General features: G+C 56.0%; 1 protein-coding gene across 1 annotated transcript; it reads right to left on the reverse strand.

Moving 5' to 3' along the window:
- Window positions 1-1,000: 1,000 nt before the first annotated feature.
- Window positions 1,001-18,050, reverse strand: SLC6A7 (solute carrier family 6 member 7). Its single transcript, XM_054567922.1, has 14 exons — window positions 18,018-18,050; window positions 13,279-13,462; window positions 11,481-11,612; window positions 11,094-11,328; window positions 9,284-9,422; window positions 7,694-7,828; window positions 6,688-6,791; window positions 6,452-6,576; window positions 5,674-5,786; window positions 5,286-5,417; window positions 4,740-4,839; window positions 4,420-4,520; window positions 3,689-3,856; window positions 1,001-1,210 (listed from the first exon to the last, which is right to left on the reverse strand). Exons 1-14 carry the CDS (start codon window positions 18,048-18,050, stop codon window positions 1,001-1,003), a joined length of 1,911 nt encoding a protein of 636 aa, XP_054423897.1.
- Between the last annotated feature and the right edge of the window lie 1,297 nt (window positions 18,051-19,347).

A 19,347-nucleotide genomic window follows, 5' to 3' on the forward strand; every position in this document is an offset into this window, starting at 1 on the left:
CAGGGTCCCCCTTCTTTCCCTACCCCCACCTCCTTCACCCTAGCCTGGGCCACCACCCCTCTTGCCTGTCCTCCACAGGCCCCTCTCCTCCATCCTGCTCCCCCAGTCCACCCTGCACACTGACCGAGAACAACGTTCTATCTAAAGCACAAACATCATGCAAATCCCCTGTCCCCCCCCCCCCCTTGTCCCTGGCCCGCCCTCCCCAGTAGTTTTCATGCCTCCTTGAACTGTCTAGCCTGGTAACTGCTCCTCCCACTGCTCTTTCTGCTCCTGTATCCTTGGTCTCTGCCCAGGCCGGCAGCCTCCTCCTGGCCCTGGGGGAGGAGGAAGAGGCTGCATTCAGACCTCCGCGCCTTGGCTGGGTCAGCTCCTCACCCAGAGGCCTTCCCCACCCTGCCCTCCTCTTCCTCTCTTTCCAAACCTGCCCATCCCCCAGAGCCCTCAGGTCCCACCTCCTTCAGGGAAACTGGCCCATGTGCCTGAACCCACAGGGGGCTTTCTCCCACTTGACTTGCTAACCCTCAATGCCTGGGGCTTAGTGGGCCTTAAGACGCCCCCAGTGTCCCTGCCCAGCTCAAGATTCTGGTGGTATTGAAGGGTGGGGGGCAGGCTCCCTGAGAAAAGGATGGGGTCTGGGCCCTGCGCACAGATGGGAGGGTGGTACCAGCTGCCACATGAGAAAGGGGCCTGGCTGGTCAGGAGGCCTGGGGTTCAGTCTCCTCTGCCATGACACCTCAGGCAAGTTCTCTTCTTTGGCCTCAGCTTCTCCATCGGTGAAGCAAGGGCTGAGCTGGATCATTCTCAGCTTTCTAATTGTGTGTGTGTGCACGCACGTAGGGGGTAGACGGATTTCGGGAGAGGCAGAGGCCACAAAGCAGGACTTGCATTGGGGACTGTATCACCTTGGCAACCTCCTGCGGCCTCAGGCCTCCCAGAGCCCCAGAGGGCATGGCTGCCTTTGCACAGGGCAGGACCTCCCGTCCTTCCGCTTCCTGCCTCACATCATAGACTCCTCCTCCTCGGCGATCTCGCGGTCCACTTCAATGGCGGTGTTCTCAAAGCTGGTGATGCCCCCGTATTTGCGCATGTGCACCATCAGCGGCTTGGGCGACTGGCTACCAGCCAGTGTGGCCACGTACATGCCTGTCCGGTTTTCCTCCAGCGACGGGCCCCAGTCCATGGCCGGTCGGCTGGCCTGCTGGAGCCTCTGCAGCAGAGCAAAGATGGCGGTGAAGCAGCCAGTGCTCCAGGAAGGCTTCCTGGGGCTGGGCACCTGGCAAAGACCTTCCCACGCCACCTGGATTAGTCCTGCAATACCCTCGGGGACGGGGGCAGTGTCACTCACCCCAGGGAGGGAGTTACATGCCTGGATGAGATTCCTGCTCTGCCTCATGGGCTAGGTGGCCTTCAGGCACAGAATCTAAGCTCTCTTTCCCTGTTTGTAACTCGGGACTCATGATGCTGAGTTAAGGCTGTGCAGGGTGCTGGGAACAGAGTAAGGCCCCGCAACGGATGGCTGTGGTTATGATTGCACGGCAGCCAATGCAGGAGCTCACTCTGGGTCCCCCACCAAATGCTGAGTCCTAAGGAGCTGGCCGCGTTGGGAAAGAGCCACAAACTAGGAAAACTCAGGCAGGAATTAGCGCCGACTTTCCAAGTGTCTGACTTTTGGCCTCCTTCTGACTCTGACGTCTGACCTTTCCCTCCTGGAGCCCCATTTCCATGGAAGGAGGGAGCTGACTAAGATGGTGACTAAGGCTGGACAGTCTAGGGCCCCTGCTTCCTGAAACCACGTTCCCTAAGCCCTCTGCCCCGCCAGGGAGAAGGACCCCTGGCCCTTCAAGGAGGAAACACAAGCAACATTAAGTGGAGCCTGTGGGGCGCAGATTCACGGGAGAGGATGTGCACCAACACGCTGAGACCAGGCACCGTACCCAAAGCATGGGGATACGTAATTAGAATCTATGAAGAGCACCGTACCCCACTGCTCAGAAACCTGCCAGTGGCTTGCCATCTTGCTTGGAATGAAGTCCTAAGCGCTCACCATGGCCTCCCCCTCCTGGCCCCTGCCCGCCTCCCTGACCTCAGCTCCTGCCACTCTCGCTCCACCCTCTCTGACCCAGTCATGCGGACCTCCTTGCTGTCCTCACACATACCAGCCCCTCCTGCCTCAGGGCCTTTGCACTAATTGCCCTTCTGCCTGGAATGCGCTGTCCTTAGATACTTTGTCATTTTGTTCAGGTCTCTGCTGGTGCTGGAAGCCCTGGTCTCCGAAGGTGGCACTCTGGAGCTGGGCAGTGACTCGCCTGCAGTGCTCACGGCCCCCCAACAACACGCCTCTCCAAGCAGCTGTGAGCAGCTGGGCCAGCAGAGCAGCAGGAGGCACAGCAAAGCTGGGGAACCACGAGCTTCTGGGGTGGGGGGAGCGCTGGGGCCCTTCACCCTGAGCAACCCCTCTTCCTCCTTCCTTTTCAAGCAAGGAGAGAAGTTTCCTGTAGTAGCACAGGTGGGGCTCCTTAGGTTCAGAAAAGGCAAGGGGTTTGCCCCCAGTCACACAGCAGTTGGAGGCAGAATAGTGCCCGGATTACTCAGAGAAGTGGCCACAGCCCACCTCTGAGCCTCTGAGCCTTTGAGCCTCTGTCCAGGCGGAGAGTGAGGGTGGGCGAGAGGTGCTGAGGGCCAGCGGAGCTGTATGGGGGAGTGCGGGCACGAGCATGCTGGTAGCAGGCTGGGGTGGGGGGTGCAGGGCGCAGAAGGCCTGATTTGTAGACAATTTCAATGGTGCAAATATTCCACAAATGTCATCCTCAAGCTATGAATGGTTTAACAACTGGCTAACAACGTTCCTGAATATTTAATAATCAGCTCTCCCGAGGCAGTACTAGCTGGATCCAGCACACACCCCTGCTGGGAGGCAGGGATAGAGGAGGGGTCCCCAGGCTTGCGCTCGTGCTAGGAGGCTCATTTGGCTCTGCTCATGATGACAGCTTCTTGCCACCAGAGGACTCCACATCCATGGCCTCAGAAGCGAAGGACTCAATATAAAGAAGGGACCCCAAGGCTCAGAGAGGGGCAGGACCTTTCTGTAACCACACAGCATCACGGCAAGCGCATGGGCCCCCAAAAGGTCACGACTCCCCTTGCAGATCCCTGCAGGCGTCTCCACAGAGCCCTGGCCATGAGGAGAGCTCGAGCCATCATCTCTTTCCCAGGCCACCTGTGGGCCAGAGCAGGGCTCCTGGACACAGGAGGACTGTGACAGCCCATCCTCTGGGGTCCCTCAATGTTGCCTTCTGACCTTGAGTTCCAAAGGAACGCTCTGGGCTGGTGACCAAAGTTCAAGTCCTGACCCTGCCTTACTCACCGTGGGGCCTCGGGCAAGTCCCTTGTCTTCTCCTCGAGACAAGCAGGCATTGGCTGATACTGGTGGTCTTTGGACTGAGCATCCCAGAGGCCCTGTGTGATATGAGGGGCCACAGGGCAGGCCTGCCAAGCCTATCGCAGTCCAGGTGGGTCTGAGGCGATTTGTAGCCCAGGCTACTGGTTAGAAAAACTGCTCTTGTTAAAAGAAACCTGCAAAGCCCTGGATAAGGTGTTGGTACAAATGTGTTCTGTTTTAGCAGGTGGGCCCAGGCCAGGCCACAGGTCGGGGAGCCTGGGGCAGGCAGGGGTGCAGCCGACTCACCTCCCAGAGCGAGCCCTCCTCTCGAAGTACAGCCACCAGCATGCCGGCCGGAATCAGGAGGCAGGACAGCAGGCCCATCAGGATGCCCAGCAGCTCCGCCCAGGCTGGGAAGCGGTAGCTGCCATACTCTGAGGGCTGGTACTTGATGATGCTATACACCAGCAGGGCCTGCAGGTAGGGGGCTCCCAGCATCACAGTGGGCCTTAGGCTGGCCCCAGGGCTTAGGGTAGCCCAGGCCTGAGCTACCTTAAGGCCTGAGAAAGCCCAGCCCAGAGACACCTGGTATCTATGATAGCCCAGTCCTAAGAGGTGCCAGAACCTGAGATGGTCCATGTTTGCTTTGGAGCCTTGGCAAGGCCTGAGCTAGCTCTACTCTGAGCTCACCCAATGCCCAGGCCTGAGACGGCCCAGCTCTGAAGCACCCTAATTTCTGAGATGGTCTATCCCTGACCTGCTCCAACCTCAAGGCTGAGAAAGGAAAGCCTCAAGGCCCCAGCCCTAAGGCCTGAGGCCCCAGAAAGCCCAAACTCAGGAGTAGGCTGAGCACAGATAACAAAAGCTGGGGGCATCAAGGGGCAGGGGGACAGAGCTGATCCTGGGGCCCAGCCCACCCCTCAGCTCCAACGGAAGTCCACTCTGGACCAGGACAGCCCTACCAGACTGAATGCCCAGAGGGGCCCTGCTCTCAGCCCTGGGTCCCCAGCCAGCAGCCCTCCCACCACCCCAGTTACCAGGAGCGTGGCTGGAGACAGGAACAGCCAGCAGGCCCTGAAGTAGAGGCCAGGCTTGAAGCCCAGCATCATGTGGATGTCCCGGCAGAACCTCTGGATGCCTGTGTGGGGGAGGAGAGGAGGATGGCCCCACCCACAGGCCCGCCCACAGGCCCCACCCACAGGCCCCACACATGCCAACGGCCCTTCCTCCACCCCAACGGCCTCCACCAGAAACCCTGGCCCTTGGGACCAGGGGCCCAGTCGCTGGGGGCCTCCAAGGTAGACTCCCATCTCCCACTGTGGGGAGCCTCATCCCCACCTCCCCCAGCCCCTCTCACCATATACCCGGGTGACAGCGAGGCACGTGGTGATCACCACCACCATTAGCCCGAAGCTGGCGCTGTAATCATCTAGAAGGACCAGCCAGTACATGCCTCCCTGGAATGCAAGTCACAGCTCTGGGGTCCCTTCACCAGGGCCTGGTTCCCTGCTGCAGCCCCTTGAGCAAGTTGATGGCAGTGTACCGCTGTCTACCTGCCAAGCCCTTTATATGCATCGCCTTAAGCCTCATGGCAACCCTACATGCAGGCAGGCCCCCATTTTACTGACGGGAAAACAGGCTCAGAGAGGTGAAGCCACTTGTCCTGAGCTCATGCAGCAAATTCAGGACTGAGGCTCGAACTCAGGTCTTTTAGACGCCAAAGCCAGGACTCGGGGTCACAGGCCAAGCTGGCCTTGGGAGAGAGGGTCTGGGGAGGTCTAGGCTCCTCCCAAAGAGGTCAAAGAAATGGGAGGCTCAGGGAATGCACAGCCTGGCCACGGACGTTGCTACAGGTGTCCTCCCAGCCTCACCCACCAGCCACCTGCCCAGCAAAGCCACTCACGTCAGTGGTGAGGACCAGCCCCATCAGGTACATGGCCACGCAGATGAGCCCTGAGAACATGGCCTTCTTGGGTCGCAGGTAGTAAGGGAACTCATCTGTCACAGCTGTCACAATGGTCTCCAGAAAGGCAAACTGGGGTGGAGGGGGGCGGGGGGTCAGAGTTCTGCCTCCACTACACACACGCACGCACACACTCACATAGATACACACAAACACAAACATCACACACATCAGAGACACACACAGATATGCACACAGAAACACACATATCACACTCACACATCACACACAGACACACAGATACACATCTCGCACATGGAGATACACACAGCACACGCACATCACACACGCCATAAGGCACCCTTGTCCTGGCATGGACAAGGCTCACCTGACTGTCCAGACCGAGAGTCAGCAGCATGAAGAAGAAGAGGAAGGACCAGAAGGGTGACAGAGGCAGCATGGTCATGGCCTGCGGGTAGACGACAAAGGCCAGGCCAGGGCCTGGGCCGAGGGCACACGGGGTCAGCAGCCTGGGGCACGCGACAGGCGCCCACATACATACTGAGACACACATGGTCGCTCACAACCACTTGGGCAAACCCCAAGATGTCCACTAACTGCCCACTTCGGATACTTTCTTGACTCCTAGGATACATGCCAGTACACTGTCAGCTCTCAATAAACATAAGTTGATAAAATAAGTGAATTAATAATGAGTATATGAATAAACATGAGATCCAAACATAACACCTCGGTTGAATGCACTTATATACACAGCTGTTTGTACAAACAATCCCACTAACACATATAGTTATTAAAGCACAAGAGAGCGATTCATAAGATGACTCACACCATAGATTCTCTTGCACACAGACATCGCAATACAGCATGTGATTCACTTGGATGAGGAAGGTGAATTACTAAGGTGTGACAAAACATAAGACCATCTCATAGAGAAGTTCATTTATCTCCAGGAACAAGTCAATGCACACTCATTTGCACATGGCGACCACCAACTAAGATACGTTCATCTGAGCGCATGTGCACGCCCGGGTCCACACACACTCAACAGATCCATCCACAGCCTTGCTGGGCCACACATGGGCTCGCTTTCCCAGGCCCCCACACACAAACCCTCACCCACCAGGGCTGGGCAGTCTGCCCACCTGCTTTGGCAACTTGGTCCACGGGAACACCCAGCTCCTGAGACATGTAGCCCAGCACGGAGAAGATGGCAAAGCCAGCCAGGATGCTGGTGATGGCGTTGCCCAGAGTGACGATGAAGGTGTCTCTGCCGGGAGAAGTCCAGGCACAGGCCAGGTGAGCCTCACCCCACGAGGCCCTCCCTGGGTACCCTCTCTCTTCCCGGCCCCAGCCCTGGGGTCCAGCAGGCTGCACTGACCGATAGATGTTCTGGTGAAACGTGTTGTAGGAGGCAAAGGTGAGAAGACCCCCGAAGCCCACACCCAGGGAGTAGAAGATCTGAAGGGCAGCTTCGATCCACACCTGTGTCAGGAAGGGTGAAGGTGGAGGGCAGAGAGAAGCAACTGGCACACGGTGGTGCCAGAGGGCCAAGGTAACAGGAGGAAGGGGGTCGGGGGAGAGCTCGTCGATTGGTCCAGGGACAGCGTGGGGCAGGGCCTGGCTCACAAGTGGCATGGGCTGGGAGCAAACCCAGCTTCTACACATACATTCTGCCTCCCTGGGCCTCAGTTTCTCCATCTAGAATCTAGAAGTTTAATCCCTAAACTTGGTCTCATTCTGAAGGAAGTAGTAGTAGTTCCTCATGTAAGTTTTCCAGTAAATTCACATGGACAACAAGCCCATGTAACCTCTGTACTTCCCAGAGGCAGAGGGACCTGGATTTGGACCGCAGCCCTACCACTCTCCAGCTGTGTAGCCTGGGCAAGCCACCTCACTTCTCTGGGCCTCAGCCCTTCTGCAATCGGGGGACAGGAACACGGTGGTGGGGAGGATTAAATGACTACATATATGCAAAGTGCTAAGAGCCAGGTTAGGCGCAGTCATTTGTCAATAAAAAAGCAATGACAGCCATCAGCACCATGGCCGTGACTATTAACACTACTAGGACCCTCCTTGGGGTTTGGAGTCAGACAGATCTGGGCTAGGATCCCAGCTCTGCGACTTCCTAGCTGTGTGACTGGAAGCTGATCTGACTCTTTTGGGCTTCCGTTTTTTCACCTTTAAGATGGGAGAAGAATGTCTACTTCATAGGCTTGTCAAGACGATTAATGAAAAAGACAGTGTCGAGCACAGGGCCTGGGCCTGGGGGCTCGCCCCGTGGGGGCCTCCCTCCCCCTGCTCACTCTCTTCCCCAGGGACCCATCTTTCCACTTCCCAGCTCTGGCCTGAGCCCCTGCTGCGCACCCCAGCCCCGAGGGCCTCACCTTGGAAGACAGCAGGTGGTGGAACTGGGGGGTCAGATAGAACTGGATGCCCTTCCAGGCCCCCGGGAGGGTCACTCCGCGGACGAGCAGCATGAGCAGGATGAGGTAGGGGAACGTGGCCGTGAAATACACCACCTGAGAGGCAGTGACGGGGACGGAAGGCAGGGTGACTTCCTCTGCCCTGCTCCTCCTCTAGAAATGCCCATCTTACTCCCAAGCCGGGAACAGCCATCCACCTATGATGCTTCTTTTCCCCTCCCTCCCTTCCTCCTTCTCGCCCTCCCCCCACTGACCCCATTAGCAAAGTCCTGGCACTGCTCCCCAAGCCTGTCCCAAATCCATTGACTCCCTCCAGCTCCCCTGTGGCCCGGTCCCGGCCACCATCATCCCTCCCCTGAAGGTTAGAAGAGCCTCCTGCTCCTCATGTCCAATGTCCCCAGCAAACCCACCCCACGTGGGCGTTAGCCAGCATGGTCCCAGACATTGCACATTCCCAGGCTCCCCGCTGGCCCGTCTCTGCCCGTTCCCAAACCTCCAGCCATGCCCTTGGCGGACGCCATCTAGTTAGTCCCAGCTCCTCACTGCCTTGGCTTGCACTATGGTTACTTCTCCCCTCTTTCTAAATGCTTTCTTCTCTGGCTTCATAGTCTTTCCTTTAATGGTTCTCTTCCAAGTGGACAACACTTCTGAGCACTTTGCAGAGGGACAAGTTCTAATTTATAAACGATTTAAGTAAACCATTCAGGTTTCCAAGTCCTTCCGAAACAGCTTTATGGCCTCCCTGCCCTTTATCACCTAAAGTGGACACCTGTAGCTTTGTCTGCTCAGTATCTCATTGACCTTCTTCAGATAACAGTCCCCTGACTTTCCCTAGCTGGTCTGACTTCATTCCCAGCTGCGGGGTGGGCCTGTGACCCAGGCCCAGCACTCCACCCTCCTGGCCAGTGACTGGTTCAGGGATCAGTGCTGCAACCGAGCTTACCCAGTGGGACTCACTTCTAGGATTTTGCAAACTGGGGAAAGGGAGACCCCTCCACTAAGCAGGTACAGTGTATCCCAGGGCGGCTGGGATAACTGCATGAAGAATGAAGCCTGTGAAGGAAGCCCCTCCAGAGGAAAGCACTGCTGAGAGGCTGGGAGAACCACATTCCTATTATTGATTGAATCCCTAAATCCAGCCATGCCTAAAGCACACACTCTGAACTTTCTAATAGACTGTGACAACTGAGTTCTGGTCGCTGGCATCTCAAAGAGCTCTGACTCATAATAACCACCCACAAAGCACTCAAGAAACACTTGCTGAGCCCCTTCAAAGTGCCAAGCACGGGGTAAAGATCTGGATTTGAATCACAGATAGGCCCTGCCCTTGGCAAGTTTCTAGTCTAGTGAACCAGCCTGGCCACTGCCATCCTTGCCTCCACATCTTTCTTCAGGCAGTGCTCCCCACATCCCCAGCTACATGCTCCTTCCCCTCCCCTCTTCCCAGTTGAAGCCTACTCGTCCTCTTAGGTTCAGTCCCGAGGCCTGCCTCTTCCCGCAAGCCCTCACCACGCCCAGCTCCTCAGGCCCCCGGGGCCTCCCAGGCCTCACCTTGCCTGAGGACTTCACACCCTTGAGGATGCAGAGGAACACGATGACCCAGGCGAGCAGCAGGCAGAGGCAGAGGTTCCAGCGGATGCCCCCGGGGCTGCCGATGCCCTGGCTGCCTTGGATGTGGAGGACGTAGCGGCTGTGGGAGACGAATGTCTGAGTGTCCTCTGGTCACGCTGCCACACTCCACTGATGGGAGGAAAGCCTCGGCCAGCCTGCGTGGCAATCCTGGCTAGTTTCCATTTGATTCCTGTCTGTCCTCTGGCCAGCTCTGCGCTCAGGGGGCTGACCTCTACAGACCCCATTGTGCAGGCTGCCTTCCTCTTCTATTTCCATTTGGGTTTGGCTAGTGGGAGGCAACAGCAGGAGACTGGAGGGTGGCAGGAGTGAGGGGTTGGGGTATTTGGACACACACATGTCCATGTGCCTACGCACAGATGCATGCAAGCCCACCATCAGCAGGCCTCGCTCTGACCGCCTTCTTCCATAGCAAGCTCTTATTGGGCAGCCTTTCCTCCAAGGCTCCAAACCCCCCTGGTCCCAGTACCACCAGTCCCTCTGCTTGCCTCCTCATCTCAGGGGTGTGACGGCCAACCCTCTTGCTCATTCCTGGCACCTCACCTTGCTCTGTGCATTCCCTCACCTCTGTGAAGTTCCCCCACTAAACTCCCTTTGCTGAAGCCTTGGGAGAGTACCGTCTGCTTTCTGCCTGTGCTCCCACCGATGCAGTGGGTCGTGGTGTTTCTAAGGACAGCCTGGCAGTTGCTGGACCCCATGCCACATTGTTTGGCTTTAAGTTACAGACCCAAGCTCGTCCTTTCTCATTGGTCAGACATATTCCTCAGCAGGTACACATACTTTGGAGGGACTTTAGACAGACGAATGGATGAACTATATAATAAATGTAGGTTGAAGGCTAAAATATTTCAAGATCTGGGGACCACTTGTGGGAAGATTCCCAAGAGCATCCCTTGGCAGGTGAAGATTTGGGGGTATCTGGCCTGTGTCTTCTGGTCAGCCAATGGTTCTACCTAGAGACCAGGCTACTCTGGAATGTTGCAGAACAGGGTCAAGAATCAGGGTTACTTGGTTCCAGTACTGACTTTTCCACCAAGTACTGAGCAAGCTTCTTGGTTTTTCAGCTATAAAGTGAGCCTTTGGGACAGGCTGATGAATCGTGACATCTTGACACCCACCATTCATGGGGGCTCACGATATGCCTGGCTCTGTGATAAGGGCTTTACTTGCATTACTTTGTATAATTCTCATAGCAATCCTTTACTCTACCATAGTCTTATCTCTATTAAACTAACCAGAGGTGGTCCTCACTTTGTGGTCCTGGATGATGTTACGTTCTTTAACGACTACTAACAGTCGTTGCTCAATAAATGTTGATTGAATGAATGAATGACTGGATGACATCCTATGAAGTAGAGACTATTATCATCCCCTTTTACAAAGGTGGATACTGAGGCTCCAAAAGGTTACTATTACTGTTATCATTCTCATCCTCCTCCTCCTCCTCATCACCATCACCATAATCATTATTATCAGCTAGCATTTATTGAGCACTTGCTATCCACCAGGCTGAATAGCAAAATTTACATGCCTTATTTTCTCTAATCCTCATGGCAACCCTCTGAAATGCTATCTAAATTGTTCAAGGCCACAGCGCTGATCAAAGGAAGAGCTGGGATTAGAACCCAGAGATCACCGAACACTGGCACCTCTGAGGTGCATGTTGGGCCCCAGGGGAATGTGGGTCCTTTCCTGCCCTCCTCCGACCCTGCGGGACATGCACCCCCCAGACCTCCAGTACTCCTCGCTGGGGCTGACGGTGCTGGTGAGGTTGAGGGGCAGGGCCCTGTTGCCATCTTTGGAGCCTCTGTGCTCAAGGCAGAGGTCTGTGTTCCACCAGTTGCCACAGTGCTGCCAGGGCAGGTCGCTGGTGAGGGAGGCGAAGAGGTAGAAGAGGACGTAGGCGATGATCATGTTGTAGTAGATGGCCACCAGGCCCACAATGAGCAGCATGGCCGCGCCGGCACCTGGCGTGGGGCACAGGGGGCTGCCCTTAGGCCGAGCCCTCCTGTGGGCCAGGCTCTGTTTCCTCTGAGGATCTACCCCTTTCTGGAAGTTAGAGGGGCCACTCCCTGCCTCCCCCAGGCTCGGACCATGCCGGCGACCACTGAGGCCTCACCTTTGAAGAGAGGGCTGATTTTCCAGACGGCCAGGGGCCCCAGGCTGGAGAACTGGCCCAGAGAGAGCTCGAGAAAGAAGAGGGGGATGCCGCAGATGGCAAGCATGAGGAAGTACGGCACGAGGAAGGCACCTGCGAGGAGGAGGGAGGGTGGGCAGGGTCTGGTGGGTCAGCCCCCGCTGAAGCACAGCTCCAGCCCTGCCCCTCCCCTGACCAGTGGACACCACCTGAGACCTGAGGGACCATTTCTAGTATGGCTTGGGGCTCTCTTGTTGTTGTTGTTGTTGTTGTTTTTGTTTTTTTGTTTTTACCACCAATTACCAAGGGCCAAGGGAATGCAGGGAGGATTCACTCACCTCTGTAGCCCCAGTGCCCAGACCAGGGCTGGGCTCAGAACAGACACTGAGTGAGTGAATGAACAGATGAATGAATGAATGAGTGAATTCCCTGTTGAAGAAAGTGCAAACTTCTCAGTGTGGAAATCCACCCTCCAACCTACCTGCCTTTCCCTTCCCCATCTTGCCACCTCAGATACTCGTGGCTGCCACCTGTGGTCCCGTGTGCCCAACATCCCTTCCTCCTTTCTTCTCACATTGGCAGCCGACCTTCCCATATGGCTCTGGAGGGGCTGCCAGTCACACTAGCCAACCCCTGCCCACCTCCTCATGGGCACATATCCCAGGTCAGGACAATCAAAGGCCTTCCATGAGATTCTAAATAGAATTATTCAGAGACAGCAGTTCTGAGGGTGAAGTCATTCGAGAGTTGTCTCTGGCCACCCCAACTGCAAGGAGGCAGGCTGTCCCAGGAAAAAATGAGGTCAGCATAGAGAGGGAAAGAGTCAGGAAGTGGGGGGGGGGGGTGAGGGTGGGAGCAGAGAGAACTCCCTGGATATTATGGGATATTATGAAGGTCCTGTAGCTTAGCGGCCAGCTCCAGTCCTCCGCTTCCTGGCCACATCAATTCATCTGCCCTTGCTTCATCTAGTTTTATTTGGATTCCTGTCGCCCTGCCAATATGTGCTTCTTTAACATGTTTGGGAGAGATGGGAGAGATATGGAGTGCTGGTGGGCGTGCGTTGGCTCTGCAGAAGAGAGTCCTGGGGTGGGATGCTGCGTTGGCCACTGTGTGACCTTGGACAAGGAACCCGGCCTCTCCAAGCCCAGGCCTCCGGATCAGGACAACAGTGTCCACCCAGGAGGGCTGTCACCAGGGTTCATTGAGACAGGCGTGGAGAGCCCCAAGCCCAGGGCTGGCAGATGGCGAGTGTTCAACCCCAGCTATTATTAATAAGACTTAGAACAGTCGCTTGATGGAGAAGCAGGGACAACAGAGAATTTGTTTAAGATGGGAGACTCTGTGTTTGCAGTCACAATGGAAGGACCCGGGAGCGGAGGACAGATTGAAGATTCACGAGCAGGAATTATTGATAGAACAAGGTTCTGGAGGAGGCGAGGGAGATGGAGGTGGGGAGGGTATTGAGAGTACAGACAGGCAGATACAGCTCTTTATCACGAAGCAGAGGCAGCCCCCTGCCCGTCACTCTGGGCCCAGGAAGTTCCAGTGCTTTGGGCACTGTCTGGGTATCCACGCTAGGACCGAGAGAGAAGGAGGAGGGGCCTGGGTGATGAAAAGAGACAAGGCAGGTGAGCTCCCTCTTTCCAGCCCGAGGTTGCTATGAAAACACTTTCAACTAATTCTGTTCAAGGTCAAATAGGAAACAGTGGCTAAGGCTACTTCAAACCTCAGTCTACCCGGAGCCTTGATCCACCGCCTGGCTGTGAGCTCAGGCCCATACCTCCTCCGTTGGTGTAGGCTCGATAGGGGAAACGCCAGACGTTCCCCAGGCCCACACAGTAGCCAATGCAGGACAGCAGGAAGTCCAGCTTGCCTGTCCAGTTCCCCCTGTCTGCAGCAAAGTCCACATCCAGGTCTACATCACCCTGGTCACTGGGGGTCATCAGCAGGTCCGGGGTGACAGGCTGCCGATAAGAGAGGCCAAAAGGGTGAAGGAGAAAGGGGAGGTCAGGCTGGAACTGTGACCACCAATACAAACACATGGACACAAAAGCCCTATTCTATTGGTTCAGATGATCAATTTCTCTTGGCTGGGCTAACATGGTCCCTCAAGGTTTTAGGGGACTGCAAACTTACGAGACCAGCAGGGTGGCTCAGGCACTAGGAAAGCCACCTTGCTCTTAGCTGGGCTAACAGAGGTCAAATGAAGGGATGGTCCTGTTTTGAAGATGACGGCAATGACAGTGATGATGATGATCTTAACAACCGCCACCATGTACTGAGCACTTGCTATGTGCTCGCTGCACTAAACACTTTTATTCACGTTGCCTGACTTCATTCTCAAAACAACCTTGTGAGCTAAGTATTCATCTAAGCTCCATTTTAATTATGCGGAAAACCAAGGGTCAAAGAGGAATCCTGACCCACCTGAGGTTTTTACAAGGCTGGCTAGTGGGAGGATTAGGTCTTGAGCCCAACGCTCCCCCATGTTAAAGCCCATGTCTTCAAACACCAGGGCTGAGGTTTTGCTCCTCCCTTTTAGGCACCATCTTCTAAGAAAGACACAGACAGTTCGGAGTGTGTCCAAAGGGCAGGTGGCCAAACTGGAGGTTGTTCAGGAAAAGCGGTTACATGAGGACAAAAGGGAAGAGCTGGGAACCCTGAGCATAGAGAGGCGAGGGCCTGGAGGGACCCTGGGCTCCCCTGAAGGAGGGATTAGATTTATGATCAAGGGGGCCTACAGAGGGCTGTGCATGTTAGTTACTGGGCAGGAAGTTGCTACTTAAGCTCCGATCTGTCTCACAAAGTCATAATCTTCCTATCACTGAGGACAGATGTATGCACAGAGGCGAATGGAGGCCAGCTGTCCCTAAGGGCCCCTCCTGTGACTCAAGGAGGGCGGGGAAGTCCACTGGGCATTCTCCCGTCAGGCTGAGGCTAGGAGATGGATCAGCTGCTTGGAATCTTGGCCCTGAGTGATGTGAGTTATCATGTCCATGGGCTGCCCGGGCTGAGGGCCTGGGAGGAAGACCAGCGATCCCAGGATGACCCCCTAGAATTCAAAGAGCAGTTTCGAGAACTGACTCCAGGAATGAGTCAGGAGAAAGAGACAGTTATACCTTTCCTGTTTGCCTCTGTAAGTCTCGCCTCATGGCAGAAAAAGACGGAATTGCAAAGAAGGCAAATTATCAAATGACGTCCATGGTTTTCAGGGAGAAGGGCCTCCCTGCTTCCTGCTGAGGAATGGTTGGGGGAAGCAGTGATGCCGCTGGACTGGGAGTCAGGAGACCACAGTTCCAGTCCCACGTCTGCGCCAATTCGCTGTACGACTTTGGGAGTCTTCTGAGCCTCCGTTTCCCCATCTGGACACTGGGGAGACTGGATAGGTCAGTGTTTCCAAAATCACATCCCTTGGGAAGTTCAGGGGATGATTCTTGATTCAAAGAAGTTTGGGGGAAGCCGGGCTCACACCAAGTCAAAGAGGCTTCTTTTCCACAGGACTTGTTGGGGGCCTTTAATGGACCAATAAGCACTGGGACTCTCCAAATAGGGGCTGGAATAGACAGTATTCGCCAATCTCGTTTAAGAAAAAGGTTTCAAGGAGCTGGCCTGCTGGCATACACTTGGGGAAATGCGGGTCTAGACAATCTCTGTCTAAGAGTCTTCTGGCTCTGATTTGGGAGGCACGATTCATCAGAGACTTCACTGAAGGCACTTGAGGTGGTCGAGGGCCAGATCTGATTCACACCCACAGGGGCTCAGGAAAGCGCTACGACCCAAGTTTGTGGGTTCCCCTAAAAATGCCCTTCCTGGCACCAGACCAAGGTGGTACCTAGACACAAACCAGGCGGCAACAGAGAAGGCTTGGCTGGGGACTTGTCATAGGCGCATTGCTGGGGTGAAGAGCGCAGGTGTCACAGGACTGGGGGTATCTGGCTGTGGTAACAGGGTTGGTGCACTAGGCTCTGGGGGCAGAAACGGGGTAACGCTGTTGGGTTGACTCTCCGTGATGGTGGTGACCATGGGGGGGGCGGCCCTGGCTATTGGACTGGGACAGCCTGGTGTGATGGCAGCAATAATGAAGAACATGAAGAAGCTGCTTGTTGAGTACAGGGGTTCCCAGGGTTGAAACAACTATGTGGCTGGCAGCCCTTCAGCTGTGCTCTCGGGCAGGCTGGGGTTAGGACGGCAGCAGCTCCCGGGCCCATCTGGAGCCTGCCCCTTTGCCCGATGCCCTGACCGCCGAGGCCCCCTCACCGGCTGGGGGAGCAGCAGCCCTCTGGAGCCGCTCCCTCCTAGGTTAGCCCCAGGAGGGACGGGCTGGGGCCAGTTGACACTGGCCCTGGGTGGTGAGGCAGGCCCGTTGCCCTGTGACCCCCTGGTCCCATCCAGGCCACCTGGCAGGAAGGTCCGATAATGAGGTTCCTCTGATCCTTCCTGAGAAGCTGCTGCCCTTTCTATGTTCACAGAGCGGGTCCCAGCTCTGTGTTGCCATGGTGACAAGAGTTCCAAGAGCAGGATGCTGCCAGCTCTCCGTCCCCCTCCTTCCCCAATCTGAGGGAAGCCTGCTTCTGCTCCTGGGGCAGGGGATGGGGTCCTACAAAGCTGAGCCAATGTGAAGGCTACCTGGAATCCCCAGCCCCACCATGGAGTGAATCCCAGGAGGATGGAGCCAGTCGCAAGGCAGAGGAAAGCAAGGCCAGTGCCGGAAGCTTAATGAATCAGTTCACACTTCCACCTGGGTGTGAGGCTCCCAGAGCCCCCTACTGCCCACCCAGAGTTACGCAGAAACACACCCGAGTTTGGCAGACCTGCACCCCCTCTTTTAGGGACCAGCAGATAAAGGTCGCCAGGCCTGCTAGGGGTTGGGGGAGGTAGGACTGCCCCAAGCCAAGGCTCTCATATCTTCTCCAGGGTGAGAGAGACAATGGTTCATCATTGTGTAGATGAAGAAACCGAGATTCAGGTAGGGGAAGGGGCGAGCCCCAAGGTCAAACAGTAAGTTAAGGGCAGAGCAAGGCCAGGACCCAGACCCTTGACTCAGCCCAGTACTCAGAGCTGACACCTGGCATTTCCTGCCTCCCTGCCCCTGTTCCTTCAGACCAAGGGAGGATGCCCTGAGGCTTCGTGGCCCCACCCTTTGCTCTGCTGGTCCTAGGGTGCTCAGCCCACCTTCAGGACAGCAGTAAGCCGCACCCTTCTTTGCCATAGTTTCCTTATCTATAAAGTGGGGATAGTAAGACCTAGCTTCCAGAATTGTTAGGGATTGCATGAGATAAGGCTTCGCGAAACAGGGTGATTTACATAATGTGGGACCCCATGGTAGCAAGAGGGGGAGGGGTCCTTGTGCAGAAGGAGAGAAAAAGGAAGAGAGGAGAATGGGAAAGAACCAGGTAGGACCCAAGAGACACACAAATGGCCCTAAGAAGTCATTCACGTCAGGAATAAAAAGGACCCACTTCTCACTTGGTGGTTCCACGCAGCTGCCCAAGGCTAGAGAGTTTAAATAAATGGGGGAGGTTCTTGGGGGAGGGGAGGGGTCAGTTACACCAGGCCCTATGAGCAGCACCTGTGACAGGGGAGCCTGCTTTTGGTGACACTGAGGGTGGACAGGCAACGCTCCAGGTTAGAGAATGGACTTGCTACAGACAGAGCAAGGGACATCTGCAGAAACAGCACCCTGGAATGCTGGCTCCTTGGCTGGAACTGGTACTTTTAAGCCAAAAGCCAGGAAACGTGCCTCAATACTCTCCCTTCCCATGCCCAGGCCACTTGGTTGGGAGGTCCAGCCCCACAGGACCAGACGGGAAGGGGCTGAGGTCTGAGCCCAGGGCCCCAGGATTTGGCTGCCTCTTTCCTGCCAGCTCCCACCCCATATTCCTTGGGCTCCAAGTTCCTCACTCCTTGTCTCCTTCTGCCCTGCTGAGGGGCAGCCTGGGGTCTTAGCGGGGACACTGCAGCTGCCAGAAGAAGGAAGGGAGCAGGGAGGAAGCAGGGGGTGGGCCCTGTGGGCAGGAGCGCAGGCAGGAACGCCTGGGCTGCTGGATCTCCGAGGCTGCTTCAGCTTAGAGTAACCAGAGGAGGACCCGCCAACGCCTCCACCCACTACCCTGCAATTTGTCTTGTTCAAGGCTAGTGCTCAGTTATTTAACACACGCCCCCTCCCCCCCTAGACTCCCCCACCTCCCGCCCCGCCTCACATCAGCCCCTGGGGGAAACGGGAGAGGAATTGGAGAAGGGTAGGTTCCTGGCCCAGGCCACCTCTACCTTCGGCCTTCTGGGCTTGCAGACACCTGTTCGCAGGACTGGCCCAATGAACCCCAGGCCCAATCACACTACATCCCGACCCTCAGACGCAGGTAGGGTGGTATGGGGCGGCACAGACCGTGACCCCGCCCCTCCGTGCAATCCAGCTCTGAGCTGGGACCAGGTGCCCTCTCCGCCTTCCCGGGGCCTCGATAGGGGCGGGCCTCTGCACCCCTCTCTCAGGTGCGCCCCCAGCCCGCCCTCGCGCCCTACCTTTCGGAGTTTAGCTCCCTGGAGCTTCTTCATCTTGAAGGGCAGGTTGCTGGGGTTTCCTGGCTTGACTTCCCTTCAGAGCAGAGAGCGAGCGAGAGCGCAGGAGCTGTACCGCCGGCCGGCAGCGCGCCTTTGCCCCGGCGGCTGCCGCGCACCGGCTGGTGGGGCGCGAGCGCAGGCGCTGCCGTCTGTCGGCTGCGGGTGTGGGGCGCGGGCCGGGCACCGCGATCGCCTGCTTGCCTCTCTTTACGCAGGTCCGGAGGCTGGGGAGGGGTGCACGGCTGCGCCCGCGTAGACACCCAGACAGACGGACAGCGGAAGGGTGGATGTGTGGGGGGATGCGCGCCCCCTCGCGCAGAGCTGCGATTGGAGGGGCCAAAAGCGTAAGGAGTGGTAGCGTGGGGGGTTAGGGAGGGGGGCGTCTGCGAGGGAAACCCTTGGAAGTCTGGAGGCCTCGGTCACAGTCTCCTGCGTGACCTTGGACAAATCACCTGGCCTCTCTGGACCTCTCTTTCCCCAGCTGGGCAATGAAGGAGGCAGGTTATGCACGTGGACACTAACAGCCAGGCGTGGGTTCCATCATCCCAGTGTCTCCTCTCTTGGCTGTGTGACACCTTGCCCATGTTGCTTCCCTGCACTGCCACTTCTTCATCTGGAAAATGGGGATAAGAATCTTACTTTCTTAATGAGAATGTGAGGAATTCAGGAAGATGGCGCATGGAAAACATTTAGCATGGGGCCAGGCACATAGTAGGGGCTCAGTTAACATCTATTGACCCACTGTGGGTTGCCCACTCCTGCCAACGTCAAAAACAACAACAACAACAATCAACCATTAGTCAAAGATTTATCCAATCATCCAATCCATCAATATTCACTGAGCACCTAAAGTGTGCCAAATCCTGCCCTGATCAGTGTGGCTCAGTTGGTTGAGCATCACCCCACAAAGCAAAAGGTTACTGGTGCGACTCCCGACTGATATTTCTGTCTCACATCAATGATTCTCTCCATCTCCTTCTCCACCCCTTTCCCTCTAAATAAATAAATGACTAGATAGATATTAAAAAAAAAATAGTACAAAGTGTGCCAGATCCTGTGCTCGTTCTTATTTCTTCAACACAGTGACCTGGAGAGGCCGATGGTATTGTCTCTATTTTACAATTGAGGAAATGAGGAAGCAGAAGCACAGAGAGGTGAAGTTACTCACTCAAGGTCACAGGGCTAGTGAATGACACCAGGAACAGAGTCTGTCTTCACGGACCTTCTGGACCTGATGACGGTCCTGAACACTCCTCTTTTTTCTTGAGAGGAAAGTAAAACAGGGAGGTGT

This window comes from Pteronotus mesoamericanus, unplaced genomic scaffold (genome assembly GCF_021234165.1).
Source record: "Pteronotus mesoamericanus isolate MK-2021 breed Mesoamerican mustached bat unplaced genomic scaffold, CSHL_Meso_final contig_2, whole genome shotgun sequence".
In the NCBI taxonomy this organism is placed as follows: domain Eukaryota; kingdom Metazoa; phylum Chordata; class Mammalia; order Chiroptera; family Mormoopidae; genus Pteronotus; species Pteronotus mesoamericanus.

What these genes read in the sequence shown, in the direction of transcription:
- SLC6A7 (XM_054567922.1), bottom strand. Translation starts at nt 18,050, where the DNA reads ATGAAGAAGCTCCAGGGAGCTAAACTCCGAAAG. An exon ending in ACCACCTGCTGTCTTCCAAG is followed by an intron (nt 6,792 to 7,693) that starts GTGAGGCCCTCG and finishes TTCCTGACACAG; the next exon opens with GTGTGGATCGAAGCTGCCCT. An exon ending in GGACCAAGTTGCCAAAGCAG is followed by an intron (nt 5,787 to 6,451) that starts GTGGGCAGACTG and finishes CCCTCGGCCCAG; the next exon opens with GCCCTGGCCTGGCCTTTGTC.